A 16,187-nucleotide genomic window follows, 5' to 3' on the forward strand; every position below is an offset into this window, starting at 1 on the left:
TTTGTATTTATGCGTTTGTTTGGTCCGCCTTTACTGGGCACACATTTGTGGGCGTATATTTTAAAGACGTAAAATTTTTTGCGTGTTCGTTTCAACGAACCGATTTTACGCATGCACGCGCCCCTGCATTCATGGTATGTATTTGTGTATCCACGTATACGCACTCATACGTAGAATGCCATTGCATTAAAAATAATCACTCCACAGTCGTGCGAATTAATGCCAACCAGTGCTACGCCATGCGAGTATCCAGCATGCGTCCGTTTAGCACAGGGAAACATTCACCTTCACCTACACAGTAGGTATGCATTTTCTGCACGCATACACACACAAACACACACCTTTATATGTGCACACGCAGCGAGGGTTACACATATTCCCTATGATGTACACACCCTCACCATATAATTAAAGCAAACGTTCCTTATCAAAGGAACTATGTGTGTTTTGTTGTACCCCCCTACTGCATTTTTGCAGACTTTTTTTTTTTTATGATGACTTTTAAACTTGACAATTTATATAAGTATTTCTCAAAAAAAAATTTCGTGAAGTTTTATACGCCGTTGTAGCGACGTTTGTGCGACGTTACTGAGACGTTATTTGGGAAGCTATTTATGTGCCTGCCAACATTTCTTCTTTTATTTAACTTCCGTAAAATTTCCCACACAAAAATCTGCCGTGTAACTGTTTACATTCCCACCGTAAGCTAAACCCGTTGGAAATTCTTTGCAAACCATGCCAAAGAAAAGTTTCCCTTACGTCAATCGGAAAGGCTTTTAATTTGTAGGAGCACGATCCCCCATCCCGGCCTTATTTTTTTCAAAATGCATGCATTTTGCGCATTATTCTGTGATATAATTCTGGGGGAGGGGAATGGCACCCTTTTTAAAACTCCAACAACAGTAATAGAGCTGGTAGTTTACTTTCACCCAAACGATGTGTACCCGCAATGATTGATTGGACTCCAATTTTTGCGCAGAAACTGTCTATGTGTTGTACGTTTTGTATGCAATGTGCTGCACCCCACAAGAAGTTCTTTTCTTTTAAAATGAAAACTTCAGAAAAGAAGCTTTCCTTTGTTGACGTGTTAAGTCTCTGAATGTGATACTTTTTCCCATTTTTTTTCTCCCCACACAGAGCCCATGCGAATTGACATTTATTAGGATGTTCTTTCAAGCAGTTGTACGGGCACTTTTTCTCGTGCACGAGGCTGCTGAAATGGGCATGTTCCGTAATATGCACAAGTGTGCTGTGCTGCGTAGGGTTTGTATAGCACCTACAATTGGGGTAACGCTCCAGCAACACTGGAACAGAGGGGGGGGTTCATAAAGCAGGGGCGCCTCGCCATGTTATTCCCTCTCTGACGTTTCTTATGAAAGAACCTAATCCGTGCGTGCATTCCACTGAAATTTAAACATACTCAAAGTGGGGTTGTGAACACGTGGCGAATTTGTAGAAGGAATACACGCATCCCTGACAGAACACTGTAACAAAAACGAACGGTTATACTTCCCCAAAAGAATAATTCGTTTTAAAACCCCGTCACACACATCTACTTCGAAATGGCGTGGGATGGAGTTTGGGGAACGCCAAATTGGAGACCCCCTAAGAATATGACTTTTCGAATGGTTCCCTTTTACTGTCCAGTTGTGGAACGAATGTTTGGTTTAATCGAAAGCATGTTTTTTTAAAAGTTTATACTACATAAGGTAGTGAAGGTGACGCACCCCTGTTCGCCAGGGAAAGGGGCCGAAATGGAGGAAGACATGGAGGAAGTGCCTAAGTCGGCGCAGTGCAGACGCTAAAAAATGTAGGTAAATACAAGTTACACGGGGATAACCACCACGGGTTACCACCATGGGTTGTCACTCCCCTGTTGTTCTGACCAATTCGCTCCGCAGAAACAACTTACTCGATGTGAATTTGCTTGAACTCCTGGTCGACGTTGGTGGAGTATCCATTGGCCTTTTCCTTGCTCGTAATGATGACAATATTTTTTTCAAATTCGTTAATTTTCTTCTCTAGCAAATCGGCAAATTTGTAAAAGTCTTCCTTACTCGTTTCCATGATTCTTTTTCTAAAATCAATTCGATCCTGTTTCGTCTCATTTGAGATAATTCTAAGAAGAGACAATTTGCTAAGTTCAACTCCCCTTCTCGGTTTGTCAATATTTCCAATAGCGTTGATAATGTATCTGCGTAGATCATTTTTCGTCATGGTATCTGCCATTTTTCTTAACCCCTGTGCAGATTCTTTAAACGTTTGAAGAGTTTTTTCCAAATTGGGATCCCTAGCCGATAAGAATACAACCGCACCGTCATACTCAATATCTGCAAAAACTCCGTAGGCACCATTTAAACCTCTAACTGTTTCCCATAGGTAGGAATTTTTCAGGGCAGCTACGATAACGATAAAGGAGGGGTCTAAAAATTCCTTTTCATTAAACAACATTCCAGCCATAGAAACAGCATTCACATATGTTGGGATGACAAAGAATTCTTTTTTCTTTTGTTCCTTTTCTATAACTTTGCTTTGTTTTATTTCTTCATTCCATCCGATGGTTTCCAATGCACTGTTCTTGGCGTCATTCTCTTCCAGGTAATGTAGTAGATTCTTAAATGAATCTTTCGATTTGACGAAAAGTTCATCCAACGCGGCGGAGTCTGACGTTACGCTGACAAGTAAGTTCTTCTTCGTGAATATTTTATCTCTTATCCTATTTAAAATTTGCTCAAATTTGGGAAAATCCGTTTCAGCCAACTTCAACTGTTCTTGCAGTTTAAGGTAGTTTCCATACCCAAAGACCAAATCATGTGCGTAGTACTTGGCGTTCATTTGGGACTTGACATATTTTAACAACAAGGAATATCCTTTCGAGCTAAATACAGTTTTCATTCCATTGATTTTTCGCTTCAAAATTTCTATTATCTTTTTCTTGTTAGAAAAGTCAGAATCTTTAATTGCTTCTAAAGCTATCTCCAGCGCTTCATTGCACTTATGACTTAGCACATGCATTTCAAAGTTGAACAACCCATGGGCATTATACTTGCTGGTAACTTTTAGATGATCGCTGAGGGAATACAAGGCAACATTTGCCATAATATTTCCTATATTTTTTTCCCTCAAAATGACAAACTCTTCGGATGATCTCTTGGTTGTCTTATTCTCCAGAATGAGCATTTTGAACAAGTTCAGGTAGCTTAACTCCTCCAACGTTAGGTGGTCAAGACTAAAGATGAACTGCAGGTAGAGAATTCCACTCGTTGGCATTTCGTAAATCAGCATAGGTATTTCCCCGTTGGACTGATCACCCTTTTTTATATCACCGTTAGTGATTGCCTCCCCTTGGGAACCTTTCAAAACATACTTGTTAATCAAGTGGTCCATGTTTTTCTTCAACACATCTTGGTTCGCCTTAACTTGGTTATACTTACCCATATTGTTTTCCTCAGAGATGGTGGTAAAGTAAGCATTCGCAGGAATTTCCAATGTTTCTTTATTCAAATCGGAGATGCTTATTATGGGGAAATTATCCAAATGTTCAGGAGATTCTACTGTATTTTTGTACTTTGTTAAATTTTCAAAATCGACGATAATATCATCCCTTTCTTTTTCGGTTAAGCTTTCAATTTTTTTCTTTAAGGATTCTTTTTCTAAATCTTCCTGCTCCTTTCCATAATTCTCATCACCCTCCATGAGAATAACTGTTCTGTGGTAATTATTAATGAAATGCTTCTCGATAAATTTTTCCAAATATTTTGGCTCATTCTTTATCTTATCCTTAACCACATTCAAGTGCTTTTCAAATTCGAAAATGAGAAGTGGGTCCCTATTATAATTTAGCCGAGACGCCATCTCAAAAATGTAGTCTATACTTTTGGACGTTTTCAAGTTTGCCTCCTTCAACACAAACTCTATGTTATTTATCGAAGCTTCAACGGCAGATTTGTTAAACCCTTCATCTACCACTTTTTGCAACGCATTCAAAACGACCTTTTCCACCTCGTAATGTACTTTGTCCAGACTTATATTCTTTTCATTCTTTTCTTTTATTCCTTTGAGGCCGATGCTAAAAATGAACTGCACGAGGCTGTCGTCCAGGCCGGTATCTATGACGGTGTTTCCCAAACCACAATCGATTAACGCCTTGTACAGAACACTCTCAGTTGTATGAGTAAGTAAATTGTTTATGATCAGCAGGGCGAAATAATCTTGCGGGGATTCCAAACTGAGATCTACATCTAGAAGGTCGTTTTTCTTCGGATTTAACAACCACGAAACGGAAACCAAATTTTCCTTCTCCTCAGAATGGTCAGCAAATTTCTTCCTCACGTAGAAGGGCCCTTTTCTGTACTCCTGATATTTTACATTTTCCACAGCGTCGTCTCTATACTTGGTATAATCTAACTGATTTAGATAATCGTCGACAAAATTTAACAACTCGGTGGGGTTATTCTTGCTGAAAAAGATGACCTTAATCTTCTTAGGGTTATAATTCTTGTAGTAGAATTCTTTAAACTCTTCGTAGGTCAAGGTAGGGATCTCCTTCGGGTCTCCACCACTGATATTGGAGTGCACATTATCTGGAAAGGTATTTTTCATTATAACGTAGTATAAATGTTGTAGGGGGCTACTAAACGATCCTTTCATCTCGCTATAAACAATACCATTGTACGAAACTTTGTAATCCTTAATTTTTGGAACATCTGCATTTTTCTCTTCCTCCTTCAGCTTCTCCACTTCGTATGTCCATCCTTCCGTTTGGAAAATAAATTTATTTTCCAGTACATTCGGTTGGAACACGCTATCCATGTAAACAGCCATGATATTGAAAAAATCTCGATTGTTCATCGATCCAGCCATATACACAGTTCGGTCATTAAATGTGTATGCATTCAGGTGCGTATTTAGCGTCCCTTTTTCCAGCAGACCCATGGAATCCTTATAATTGAAGTTTTTCGAACCAGACAAAACGGTGTGCTCCAAAATGTGGGGAATTCCCTTCCCCGAATGGGTTAACGTTTTCACGTAGAAGGCAAACGTCTGTTCTACATCCAACGGGTCGTTCGATCCCAATGCTATGACTTGCGTTTTCGCCTTCTTGTGCTCATACACCGTGTATGTCATTTTGAACTTGTCACTAAACCTCTTCTCAATAATGTTGTAACTCTTATGTTCCGGGCACTTTTCCTGTGCCCACTCCGGGGACTTACTCATCATGGCCGTAAATGAATACAAGTTCGTCGTGCTTATAGAGTAAATGAAGCTGTTCGTAAACACATTATATTTCCTTTTTTCCGCTTTGCATAATAAGCCATTAAAGCAATTTGTGATGACATTTAAATACCCCAATACTTTCATTAATTTCATTTATTAAACAATGGTGGGTGTTTATAAAAAAAAAAAAAAAAAACAATTAACCTGCTTTTTTTTTTTTTTTTTAGGGGGAGGGGGGGAGGAAATTTATTATGTTAAACAAATTGTTTGCGCGAACAAATTTGTTTCCTTCTTTCACCTTGAGTTTCTACATAAAATGATCCATGCGATATTTTATATATCCACTCAGCTGACGTGCAAAAAAGGAGGGGGCCTTCACCAAGGTATGCACAAACCTACGTAAAAGGATCCCTCCTACGTGCGCAATGAAGCCACTATTTTTTTTTTTTTTTTTTTTTTTTTTTTTATTCGCTTAAATAGCTAATTGGGGGGTCTCAAACGCCTGTAACGACATACACGCACGCGGTTCTCTATCCCGTGTGAGTTCCTTCCTATAGCAGCAGCATACACGCAGCAGAGGGGCATACGCACATATACTGATATATATTTATATATGTACATGCGTACGTATATATTTACCTACTGCTAAGCGATTTTTTTTTTAAATTGTCAGGCGTCGCCAGGGGGGTCCCCTTTTTCTGTGTTTGCCGTACACCAATTTTGCCTTTCTGTTTTTCGCTTCACGCGGCAAATTGTGCTCGGTCAGTTCGCTCAATTTGGTAAAGCTGGTCAACTGTTCGGTTTGGCCATTCGTCAGGTTGGTCACTTGGTCAGATTGGTCACTCGGTCAGATTGGTCATTCATCAGATTGGTCACTTCGTTCTTTTTTCACAAGGCGCACTGTGCTCACTTCGTTTGGTTGCAGTTCGCGTAATTTTTTCCCATTTCGTGTGGCCCACAATTTCTCTTCCGTTTGGCACACATTTGTCATTTTTTTTTTTTTTTTTTTATTGCATGTACATGTCACATATCACATGCCACATGTTCGCAATTGTGGGATCAATATATTTTTCAATTTGTGCATTCTCCTTGCATCAGCTTCGTGGAGTAACCATCTCCTTGCGTATTTTCGATGAACCAAGTGGAAACAAAAGTGTGCGCTTTTGAGGGCGTACCATGCCATGTACTGGCGACGGCGCGTAGCGGTGTGCCTGCATTTGCAAATCAACAAATGAACAAGAGAACCAACAAACGCACAAACCCAATCACGCGCAAAAGCTTAAAAAAACATGTGGTTTCAAAAAACGAGCGCACGGGTTATACACATTTGGACGTACGCGGGGTGAACAGGCAACAAGTCGCGGAATGCGTAGACATACCATCGAACGCTCTCGGAGGTGATAGCAAATCGGGACGCGCAAACCTTTGTTCGTGTGATCAGTATATCGTATTACACAGAAATCTCTTCATGATCTCTTCAACTATGTTAACCATATGCAGTCACGTAAATGTGTAAGCCCCTCTTCATCCCCACTATGTGCATATTTACACATTTAAAAAAAAAAAAAAAGAAATTTTCTTTTTATGCCGCCCCTTTTTTATATCAGCTCTGTGCAAGTACCTGTTACTCTTAAAAATGCTTCCTCCATATATACCATACCGTAAATTTAAGGAACTTGCGCGAAAAGGCAATTCCAATTGAAGGGTTGAAGAGTGGCGTGCCTGGTGAACGCGGACAGAAGTTACACCAGCTTCATGGCACTTCTAACTAGTAGTAAGGAGCGAACTTCGCACCAAATGGTACCTGTGAACAAACGGAGGAACGGCCAACTGGTACTCACAAAAATAATCTTACGCCTCAGTTCAACCAAAAGAAGACGGTGAAAACACTTATAGTACACCTCCGAAGGCCTACAATTCCGCGCCTTCACCGCAAATTATCCATTAGACTAAATTTCCGTGTGTAAGAAAAATTTCCCTTGCTACTTAAAGAATACACTTTTTTTACGCTTTCCTTTCATGTATTTTAAGCATGAACAAAATTTGTCCATTTGGTAACCACTTCTCATATTGCGTGATCATTCAACACTTTGTAATTTTTTATCAGCCTTATGGTGAAGGCAAAAATTCAAAGCGCTCATATGTACTACTTCAATACTTAAAAAAAAAAAAAAAACTCATATGTACATGTAGGGAATTTTTTTTTTAAATCCCACTCTGCCCTGGTATTCCTGATTTAAGTAAGTTCCTCCGCCTTTTAAGCACAAATGATGAACATTTATTTTTTTCTCCCTATATGTCCTCTTCAATTTCGCAAAATGGTTCGAAGTTCACACTTCATAACATGCCTTTTAGGAAACATACGGTTTTATGTGGGTACACGCCCCCCCTCCTTTTATGTTTCAAAAATATAAGCCTAGCGCAAAAGAAAATAGTAATAACGGCTGAACATAACAATTTGTTCATTTTTTTTTTTCCTCGTCAGCTTCTGCATAGACATACGTGGGGGGTTGTGTACGCAAGCATATACAAGAGAATCAACAGCAATGTATGCAAGTGACCACATGTGCATTATGACCTCCACATAGAGATACAACCCCGAGCGGCCAACGCGATGCTGCATACTAATATGATAGAAGTGCTTATAACTGCTTACATATGGCCTATCACGTTTGAACGGAAAGTTGTGATAATGCCACGTTTTAACTGAACATATCAGGCGCACTTGCAGTGACAATGCGTAACCCTCTCACCAGTACACACAATTGTACATTTCTGTTAAAGAGGGAAAAAAATATATTTCCCCTGAGTTATGCAGAAAGCACAGAAATAAAGCCCGATTTGGTGAAATACGAAAAAAAAAACAGTGCAGTCTACTTTATTACCGTTCCTTTCTCATATGCGCGTAAAGGCACATATAGAAACAGCAACGCCGTCATGCCAAAATGGCAGAAAAAAAAAAAAACGATATGCGCGGCCATACAATCGTGCAGCAGTAACGTTTTGATAATGCTCAAGAATGGATATGCACATATGGTTAAAGGTTCCTTTCCCTCCGTTTGAAAATAATAAAAAAAAAAACAATTAGACAAAGTTTACATAATTATGCGAAAGTGATAATAAAAATTCTCAAAGCAGATTGACCATTTTTCGTGAAACCCAAGTTTTATTTGATCTCACATTTTTGCTTCACTTTGTGCTCATAATTTTTGTGCCATTTTTTCGCAAAAATAAAATATCTGGCACTGTGTGAAATGTCCGCCATGTATGTAGTCCAACTTATTCCTCACCCGATGCCTCAGGTGTACGCATTGGCACATTATACGTTTTTGTTTATCCCTTGAAAGCGTTTCATTTGTTGCGTTTTTTCTTTTCATATTGGAAGTTGTTCGTTACAGTGTACTAAACTGAAGCAGCTACATGTAAGTGTACACTATGCATGGTATAAAATACGTTGTACGGTTGAAATAAAAAAAAAAAAAACTGCTATATTTTGAATTTTTTTTCCTTTTTTGAATGACCAAAAAATGATGGGGACTTTTCTCAAAAATTAACGCTATAAAGTTATAAGCAATCGTTACATATACAAGCATATCTTGCACAATTTAGCAATTTTTTTTTTTTTTTTTTCGCTCAATTCAGCATTTTTGTTCTAACTATATTTTCAAAATGCCAATTTTTTTTGAATCGATTCGCAATCTCGAATGGTTTAGAAAATAAGAGCAAGCCAGCTCCCTGCACCACAGCCCCCCCAAATGAAAGAAAAAGAAAAAAAAACATATCATCTTGAACGTGATTATGTACATTATTCATAGGCAAAAATGTTCTTTTTAAGCATATTTGCGTATGTTTAAAGAAATTGTGTAATTATTTTGCTCTTATTTTTTTTTTTAAAGAGTAATTCTGAAAGCGAACATATATACATATATTTACTGGGGATGAAAGAACAAAGGTGAGGCTAGCAAAATCGAGGCTTGTCATATTTTTTGAACATGATAAAATAACGCTTACTTGTATAAATACGTGCACAAACGCTCACACTCGTATACAATGCGCATTTACATATACATATATTATAAACACGTACATATTGAACATATTATGTTCGTTCTTTGTTTCCCCGAGAACTTTTCCTAGCATTACTGATGATGCCTTCTCCATGTTCTTTTGCCATCCATCAGTGTGAACTGATTTTCGCTTTCCTTTTCGTTTTCTTTTTCGTTCCCCTTTTCTTTTTCTTTTTTCGTTTCCTTTATCGTTTCCATTTTTCGTTTCCTTTATCGTTTCCCTTTTTCGTTTTCCTTTTCTTTTTCTTTTTTTCCATTTTTACATGCAATACCGAAAGTTCTTTTCGAATTTGTTTATGTCCCTTCGCGCTAGAGTTTTATAATTCCCCACGTGGAAACTTAAGCAAATGCTATTATGCGCAGTGTATACATATAACCCTGAGCAGTACGCATAAGGAAGTACGCGAAAATGCGCATGTACCAGAATGTACATATGAGCGTGTACATACTATTATGTTCACACGAAGATACACGTGTAAGATGTTCGCACCAGGGTGTACATATAAATATGATCCTACGAACATATTTGTAAGCAAATGAATAAACATCCTTATGTTTCCGCTTCCACTTTTTTTTTTCTTTTTTTTTTTTTTTTTGCGTCTGCCACTGCCAGGTTTCCCCCATTTTTAAACAATTTTCCCACGTGAAAGGAAAAATGAAAAGTCCTTTTTAAGTTATTAACAGTTATCCCAATTTTATCTCACTCATGAGATGTTTATATTGTTTCCATTCACTTTCCTTTTAAAACTTTTAAAAATAAAAATTTTGTCTTTTTTTTTATAGCATACATATTCCTACCAATTATTGTATGAATACATGTATGTATGTATGAATGTATGTATTTTTTTTTTTTTTTTTTTTTTTTTTTTTAATCATAAATTTTTTTTTAAGCAGCGTTTTTACATACGAGAAAAGAAAGAAAAATGTTTCATTCACATGTGTATGTAAAGTACCTGCATTTTTACTATCACTTTTATAGCAGTACTTATACTCACCATTGTGTACTTTCCACAAGGATAAACCGAATACCTCAGTGTGCATGTGTGTAGATTTCCTTCTCCCCCCCTTCTACATATGTCATACCTACATCCGCCTCTTTGATTATTTTTACTTCTTTAATTAATTTTTTTTTTTTGTGTAAGAAAGATAGCCACGGCTCATATCACCTTGCATGTGTGCGCCTACATATGGACATATGCCTACATATATAAGGGCCTCAGAGGGGGTAGTAGGAAGAGTACATATATACGCACATGTATATAGGTATATTCACATGCACATGCGCGTCATATGCGGTCTAGGAAACTCCCTTAGAAACAAAACCCACCGGAACCATGTCTTACAATGTTTACAAAACGAACATGGCTGATTGGTAAGGACGCCTTGGATAACGTGGCACAGTAACAGTGCACGATAACGCGGCATAGTAACGTTGTACGGCGAAGCAGCATAACAGCCTCTCCACCTCCATGATTAACCCCCCCCCTTTTGCAGCTTAAATAAACTAAGAGTGTATGACCTCAATCAGCTATGTAGAAAGTTCCTGCTTCCACAACATGGAAAAAAAGTCGCCATCGTGGAACGAATTTTGGAATACATCACCGACGTGGAGAGGGAGGAACAAATTTACCAGTTTATCTTAGCAATCAAGCCGTCCATATTTGAGATAATTAACGGGAAGAGAATAAACAACGCTTTCAACAACAGTAATATCAATAACGCGCATAGCAGCGTACACAACAGTACGCATAGCAGTAATAGCGGTAGTAATAAATACCTGAGCAGTAGTAATAATTTTTTCCTAGGGAGTAACAGTGGAAATAGCAGTTCCTTCTGTAACAATAGTCACAACCTCAATTTTGCGAACAATGAAATTCTCGCAGAAAAGAAGAGCGGCACCTCCCCCGTAGTGCGCAAGGGAAAGGGTAAGTCTATCCACAGCAAACGGGTGAACATATCTTTCGTGCACATTCCTGTAACGCGATACGGAGATTCTCGCGCAATGGTGCACCAATTGCTTTTTTTTCTTTGCACCAACCGTTCGGGTTAAACATACGCGCTACATAAATATACTTTCACAAAGGATGTAACCTTATTCCCTTCCTTTTTTAATTTCCCACCCCCTGGTAGCGGTCAAAATATACCAAGAGGACAGTGACTTCTCCTCGTGCGCATGCGGAGGCATGTCCAAAAACATAAGCAGCAAAAACGGGATAGTAAAATGCATAGAGTGCAACAAATTACAGCACGTAAGTTGCTATGTGCAATCCCCAGCCAGTAATAAAGACACGGAGAGTTACAAAATCCTGTGTGTAGCATGTCGATTGAAAGATATGGACCCCTTCTACCCTATGAAAAAAGTCCTCTGGCTTAAAAGCCTCACAGTTAACTCGGAAAAGCTAGTAATCAATGCGTCCGACATAAAAAGTTGGAAAAATGAAAATAAAGAAGTGATCATTTTCTGCATCCATTTGGATAAAAAAAATTTAAGTACGAATATTTCCATAAAACAAGAATGGCCCAAAACATTCGTTTTAAAAGTAAATGGAAATATTATCGAAAAGGTATTTGAACCCTCATGGGAACACAAAAGGAGGGATAGTCCTTTAAAAATTACGCACACGTTAAAGACAGGACTTAACAACATTGATATCAATATGACAAATTACGAAACGCCGAAATTATTTGTTGTAGCTTTTTTATTGTGCAAAATAGAAACGGAGCAAAACATTATACAACATGTTATATCCAAAAGTGAGTTAAACTTTAAAGACTCCAAAGAAAGAATAATCACCATTTTATCCACCAAGCATGACGATGATGAAGTTATGTGCATGGAAGTCAATAGAAGAATTAGCCTCAACTGTCCTTTCGCCTTAGACAGAATTGAGATACCTTGTAGAGGCATCAAGTGTTGCCACATACAATGTTTCGATTTGAAGTCCTTCATTGATGTGACGAAAAAAACCAAAGCTTTTAACAATAGGTGGAAGTGTCCCATTTGTTCTTTATTCCTGCGGCCCAAGGATTTAATTGTAGACATGTTTATTACGTATATATTGACGCAGGTGCCAAAAGATATTAAAGAAGTCGAGTTGAGCAAAAGTGGAGAAATCATTTTTAACCAAAACAACGTCGAGGGGAAGGTCGTCAAGCAGATTGACGACGTAGACGCGGCTACTCTGCAGAAGAGCAGGGTGGATATCAAGACGGAGACCAGCATGGGTAAGTAGCAATCCCACCGGAAGGGGGGACCGTGCTTAATCCATCCATTTGTTTAGCATGTCTATGGTTAACTCGACTTGGAGAAATTCATGAGTAGCAAAATCGTGAACCCCGCACACCTTCCATAAATGTTTTCACCTTCGTCCCCCTCTTTCTGCAGAGAACATTAAAGAATATCAACCGGCTAAGGATAACAACACATTCAGCAAAAACGAAATCATCATAGTCGATTCAGATCCTGAGGATAACGACGCTAACAATGCTCCGCAAAATGTTAACCTGCAGAAGAATCGCAATTTTGTACAAGGTATTACCCCTTAAAAAAGAAAAAAAAAATAATAGTCCGTATCGTTAGAGTATACATAGTTGTCGTATCAGTTTTGCAAACGTAGATTAATTAAACGCACTTATGCATACAAATATATGAGGAAAAAACTTTTATCGCTATTTGCAATGCTCATTCTTTTTTTTTATTTTTTTTATTTTTTCTTTTTTTCTCTCCCCACCCCCCATGTTGACCACAAAATGCATCTCTTTTAATGCAATTTCTTTTTAGAGTTTTAAAATTTATTAGAGCATTATCAATAAAGAGACAAAATGTTATATGAGATTTTCATGAAAAATGAGGAAGATCGTTTGCATGTGTACCTGCATGTGGGTGAAGGCTTGGCTGCATTTGTAAGAGTCTGCCCGTGTGCATACGTGTATACATGTACATTTAATGTGCTACAGTGTACTTTACCTGCATACATATACACACGCATATGTGCTTACGTCCGTGGGTGCTGCTTACACACGTGCCTGTGTGTTGTAAGGTGGAGGAAATGAACAAGTCGAGGGGAACCAGAAAAAGGCGCGGCGAAAAGTGCATATTCACACGGGCGTGATGTGGAAAGCGTTGACGAGTGGAAGAAGGACAAAGGCCAAACGAATGTTCCAGCGCGAAAAAGGCTTGCAACAAAAAAGGAAAAAATAATAATTAACCCAACCAGCTGCGAATTTCGTCCGTTATAAATACAAATTTTCACCCCATTCTGCACATTGAAAAAAAGAAAAAAAAAGACGCCAGGAAAATGAAGCAGTCGAAAGCTTTGCCCACTTTTCTTCGCCCCACTTACGTGTATAAATTTTTTTTTTTTTTTTTTTTTTTTGCACAATAATAGTATATTTGAATGATTGTGTATGAGGCCCCGTTGCAAGGTGTTGCCTATCCGTGAATATGTATGTGCATGTGTGCCCTTTCGCCAGACCTCTTCTATCTTTCCCCTTAAATGTACATGCGTGTTTTGTTATATGTAAATTTTTACAGCTACGCTGCAATAGCTATTGTTACACTTTTTTTTTTTTTTTTTTCCCCCTGTTTTGCAAAATCGCTGCAGGCCAACAGGAAGTCATATGCATCTCAGACAGTGATGAAGAGGAAAATTTTAATTTGACGCCATACAACAGGGACAAGAAAATAAAAGAAAAAGACGACTTCCTGATTGAAATGGAAAATTTTGAAAACAGCAACTGCGTAAATGATTTCTTTATAAGAAATATGAAAAGCTTGGAAAAGAAAAACGGTGTACCCAATTCGCATATGTTATTTAATGACATGGTTTTGGATGTACTAAATGATATTAACAAAATTCATGTCAATGAAAACTTATCCTCTAATGTGCAGAATTTTGATGCCATGCAGAAGGAAAGTATTTCCGAACTGAATCCCAGTTTTAATGAAATTACCAGTGACCCTCTTTTGAGTTATTATAATAAGCCCAATATGTTATCCAAAGATTTATTTTTCCTCAACAGTAGTTTTGACGCATTTGGTATGAATCCCATTACAGATATCTCCACTTTTGCCGAATCCATATATCACCTGCATCACGTCGAGCATGTGGACCATGTGGACCATGTGGACCATGTGGAAAAGAACCATTTGCACATGTTAGAGTTGGCCAAAAATGGACTTTCTACAGACTCTTGTGAGGAGGAGGTGAACAATCCTGTTGACGATGATGGCGGGGCAAGGAGCAACGTGGAGGATGTAGATGATAAGGGTATCCAAACAGGTGCAAAGGGGTACACCACAAATGGTGAAAATGATGAGGATGCACCGCCACATGGCAAACATGATAGCAACACCCCCGTCGGCGTGGAACACAAATGGTCTCATGATAATTCAAGTGTGATTGAAACGGACCCAACCTTATGCGAAGATAAGAACCTCACTGTCCTGAATGACATCGGCAACGTGGACAATAGTGAAGGAAACTTTTGCCTCGAATTTGAAGCTAATAAATCCCTCTTTGATGAGAACAATTTAGTAACGAACGAGATAACCACGCTGAACAACTTCGAGCCTGTAAGCAATCTGAGCGGCCAACTGAATAGCGAACTGCTCATTCTGCTTCAGGAGCAGAACAGCCCGAGTAACCACAACACGCACATAACTCCAGACACCCAAAGCAGAAGCAAAAGAAAAAACAAAAGAAATAAAAGAACCAACACATCAGAAAATTTAAGGAAGTACGACAGCATGTGCAGCAATTTTAATCTCTCCCTAACCAATTACAAAAACAAACGCGAAAGGGCCAAGCAGTTAAAAGATATGGGTAACGGTAAGAACGGTTTCAGCCAAAGGTATTGCAGCTTTAGCAGCATTCACATGATGAATAAAACCGATAAATGTGTAAACGGTGGAAGACACTCAAAAAAAATTAACAAAAAAAATGATAATTTTAAAGAAAAAAGAAAAACAACGAAAGAAAAAAAGAAATGATTAACGTAATGCGGTGTTTCCATCGACTGTGCAGACGAATGAACCACCCACGTGAAGAGAGCCGAGGAAGAAATTTTGGATAGTCCATAACACTAGTCCAACGGGGATAAATGGAGCGTAACGTGTACCCACCAGGCGTTATACATATGTATACAGTTTAATGCTTCGGACGCTGTGAGGTCATGCCGAGAAGAGCTCCAGCAGCATTGACATAGCAACATCGACGTGGTCACATTTACCCCTTTGATAAGAAGGAAAAACCCGCACAGCATAAATTCAAACCAACAGATAAATCACGGAAACAAATTTTTTTGTGAACCTGTTAACTTTTTACCACGGTGTAAAAATTACGTAACTGTGATGATATGGAGGTGTCCCCAATTTTGGACTCCGTTGAGATATGTACCAAACTGTGCAAGTCCCCCGAAGAATGCGCTTAGTCATACGGGTCTGCATAGATTTATTGCAGTTCCCCATTCGTACACAAAAATTAGCCAACAAGAATGAGAAACATGAACTCTGTACGAATAAAATATGTGTGCCTTGTGCACCTGTGCGTCTGCACATGCCAAGGTGTGTGCTTATGTTTGTGTGTATGCTCGAACATATAGTAGTATGCTTTTTTTTTTTTGTTATTAAAATGTGGAAAATGAAAAGATGCCCCACTTGTCATGCTAAAAGTGGGGACCAAAAATATGGACCATTTTCGGCGCTCGCGAAAGTTGTATTTTTTCATTTTCATTTTTCACCTTTTCATTTGATTCACTTTTTCAATAGGGACTGTGCTTTTCCCTAGTGTGTGTAATGTGTTCCTTTACCTGTACATATATGCGGACGAGCACTTTTGCATGTGAGTGGCGCTTCCTAAGCTTTTATGCGGATTAATGGGAACACCGCGAAGCCGTGTTTTT

The 16,187-nt window shown here is 38.5% G+C and overlaps 2 protein-coding genes across 2 annotated transcripts; one reads left to right on the forward strand and one right to left on the reverse strand.

Moving 5' to 3' along the window:
• Nucleotides 1–1,908: 1,908 nt before the first annotated feature.
• PCOAH_00032860 (Falcilysin) lies at nucleotides 1,909–5,370 on the reverse strand (the record flags this gene model as incomplete). Its single annotated transcript, XM_020060081.1, has 1 exon — nucleotides 1,909–5,370. One exon carries the CDS (start codon nucleotides 5,368–5,370, stop codon nucleotides 1,909–1,911), a length of 3,462 nt encoding a protein of 1,153 aa, XP_019915569.1.
• A 5,248-nt stretch (nucleotides 5,371–10,618) lies between these two features.
• PCOAH_00032870 (Uncharacterized protein) lies at nucleotides 10,619–15,276 on the forward strand (the record flags this gene model as incomplete). The annotated part of the gene is made up of 5 exons (XM_020060082.1): nucleotides 10,619–10,656; nucleotides 10,779–11,209; nucleotides 11,415–12,509; nucleotides 12,670–12,816; nucleotides 13,889–15,276. 5 exons carry the CDS (start codon nucleotides 10,619–10,621, stop codon nucleotides 15,274–15,276), a joined length of 3,099 nt encoding a protein of 1,032 aa, XP_019915949.1.
• Nucleotides 15,277–16,187: the final 911 nt, after the last annotated feature.

Source organism: Plasmodium coatneyi, chromosome 11 (assembly GCF_001680005.1).
Source record: "Plasmodium coatneyi strain Hackeri chromosome 11, complete sequence".
Taxonomy (NCBI): domain Eukaryota; phylum Apicomplexa; class Aconoidasida; order Haemosporida; family Plasmodiidae; genus Plasmodium; species Plasmodium coatneyi.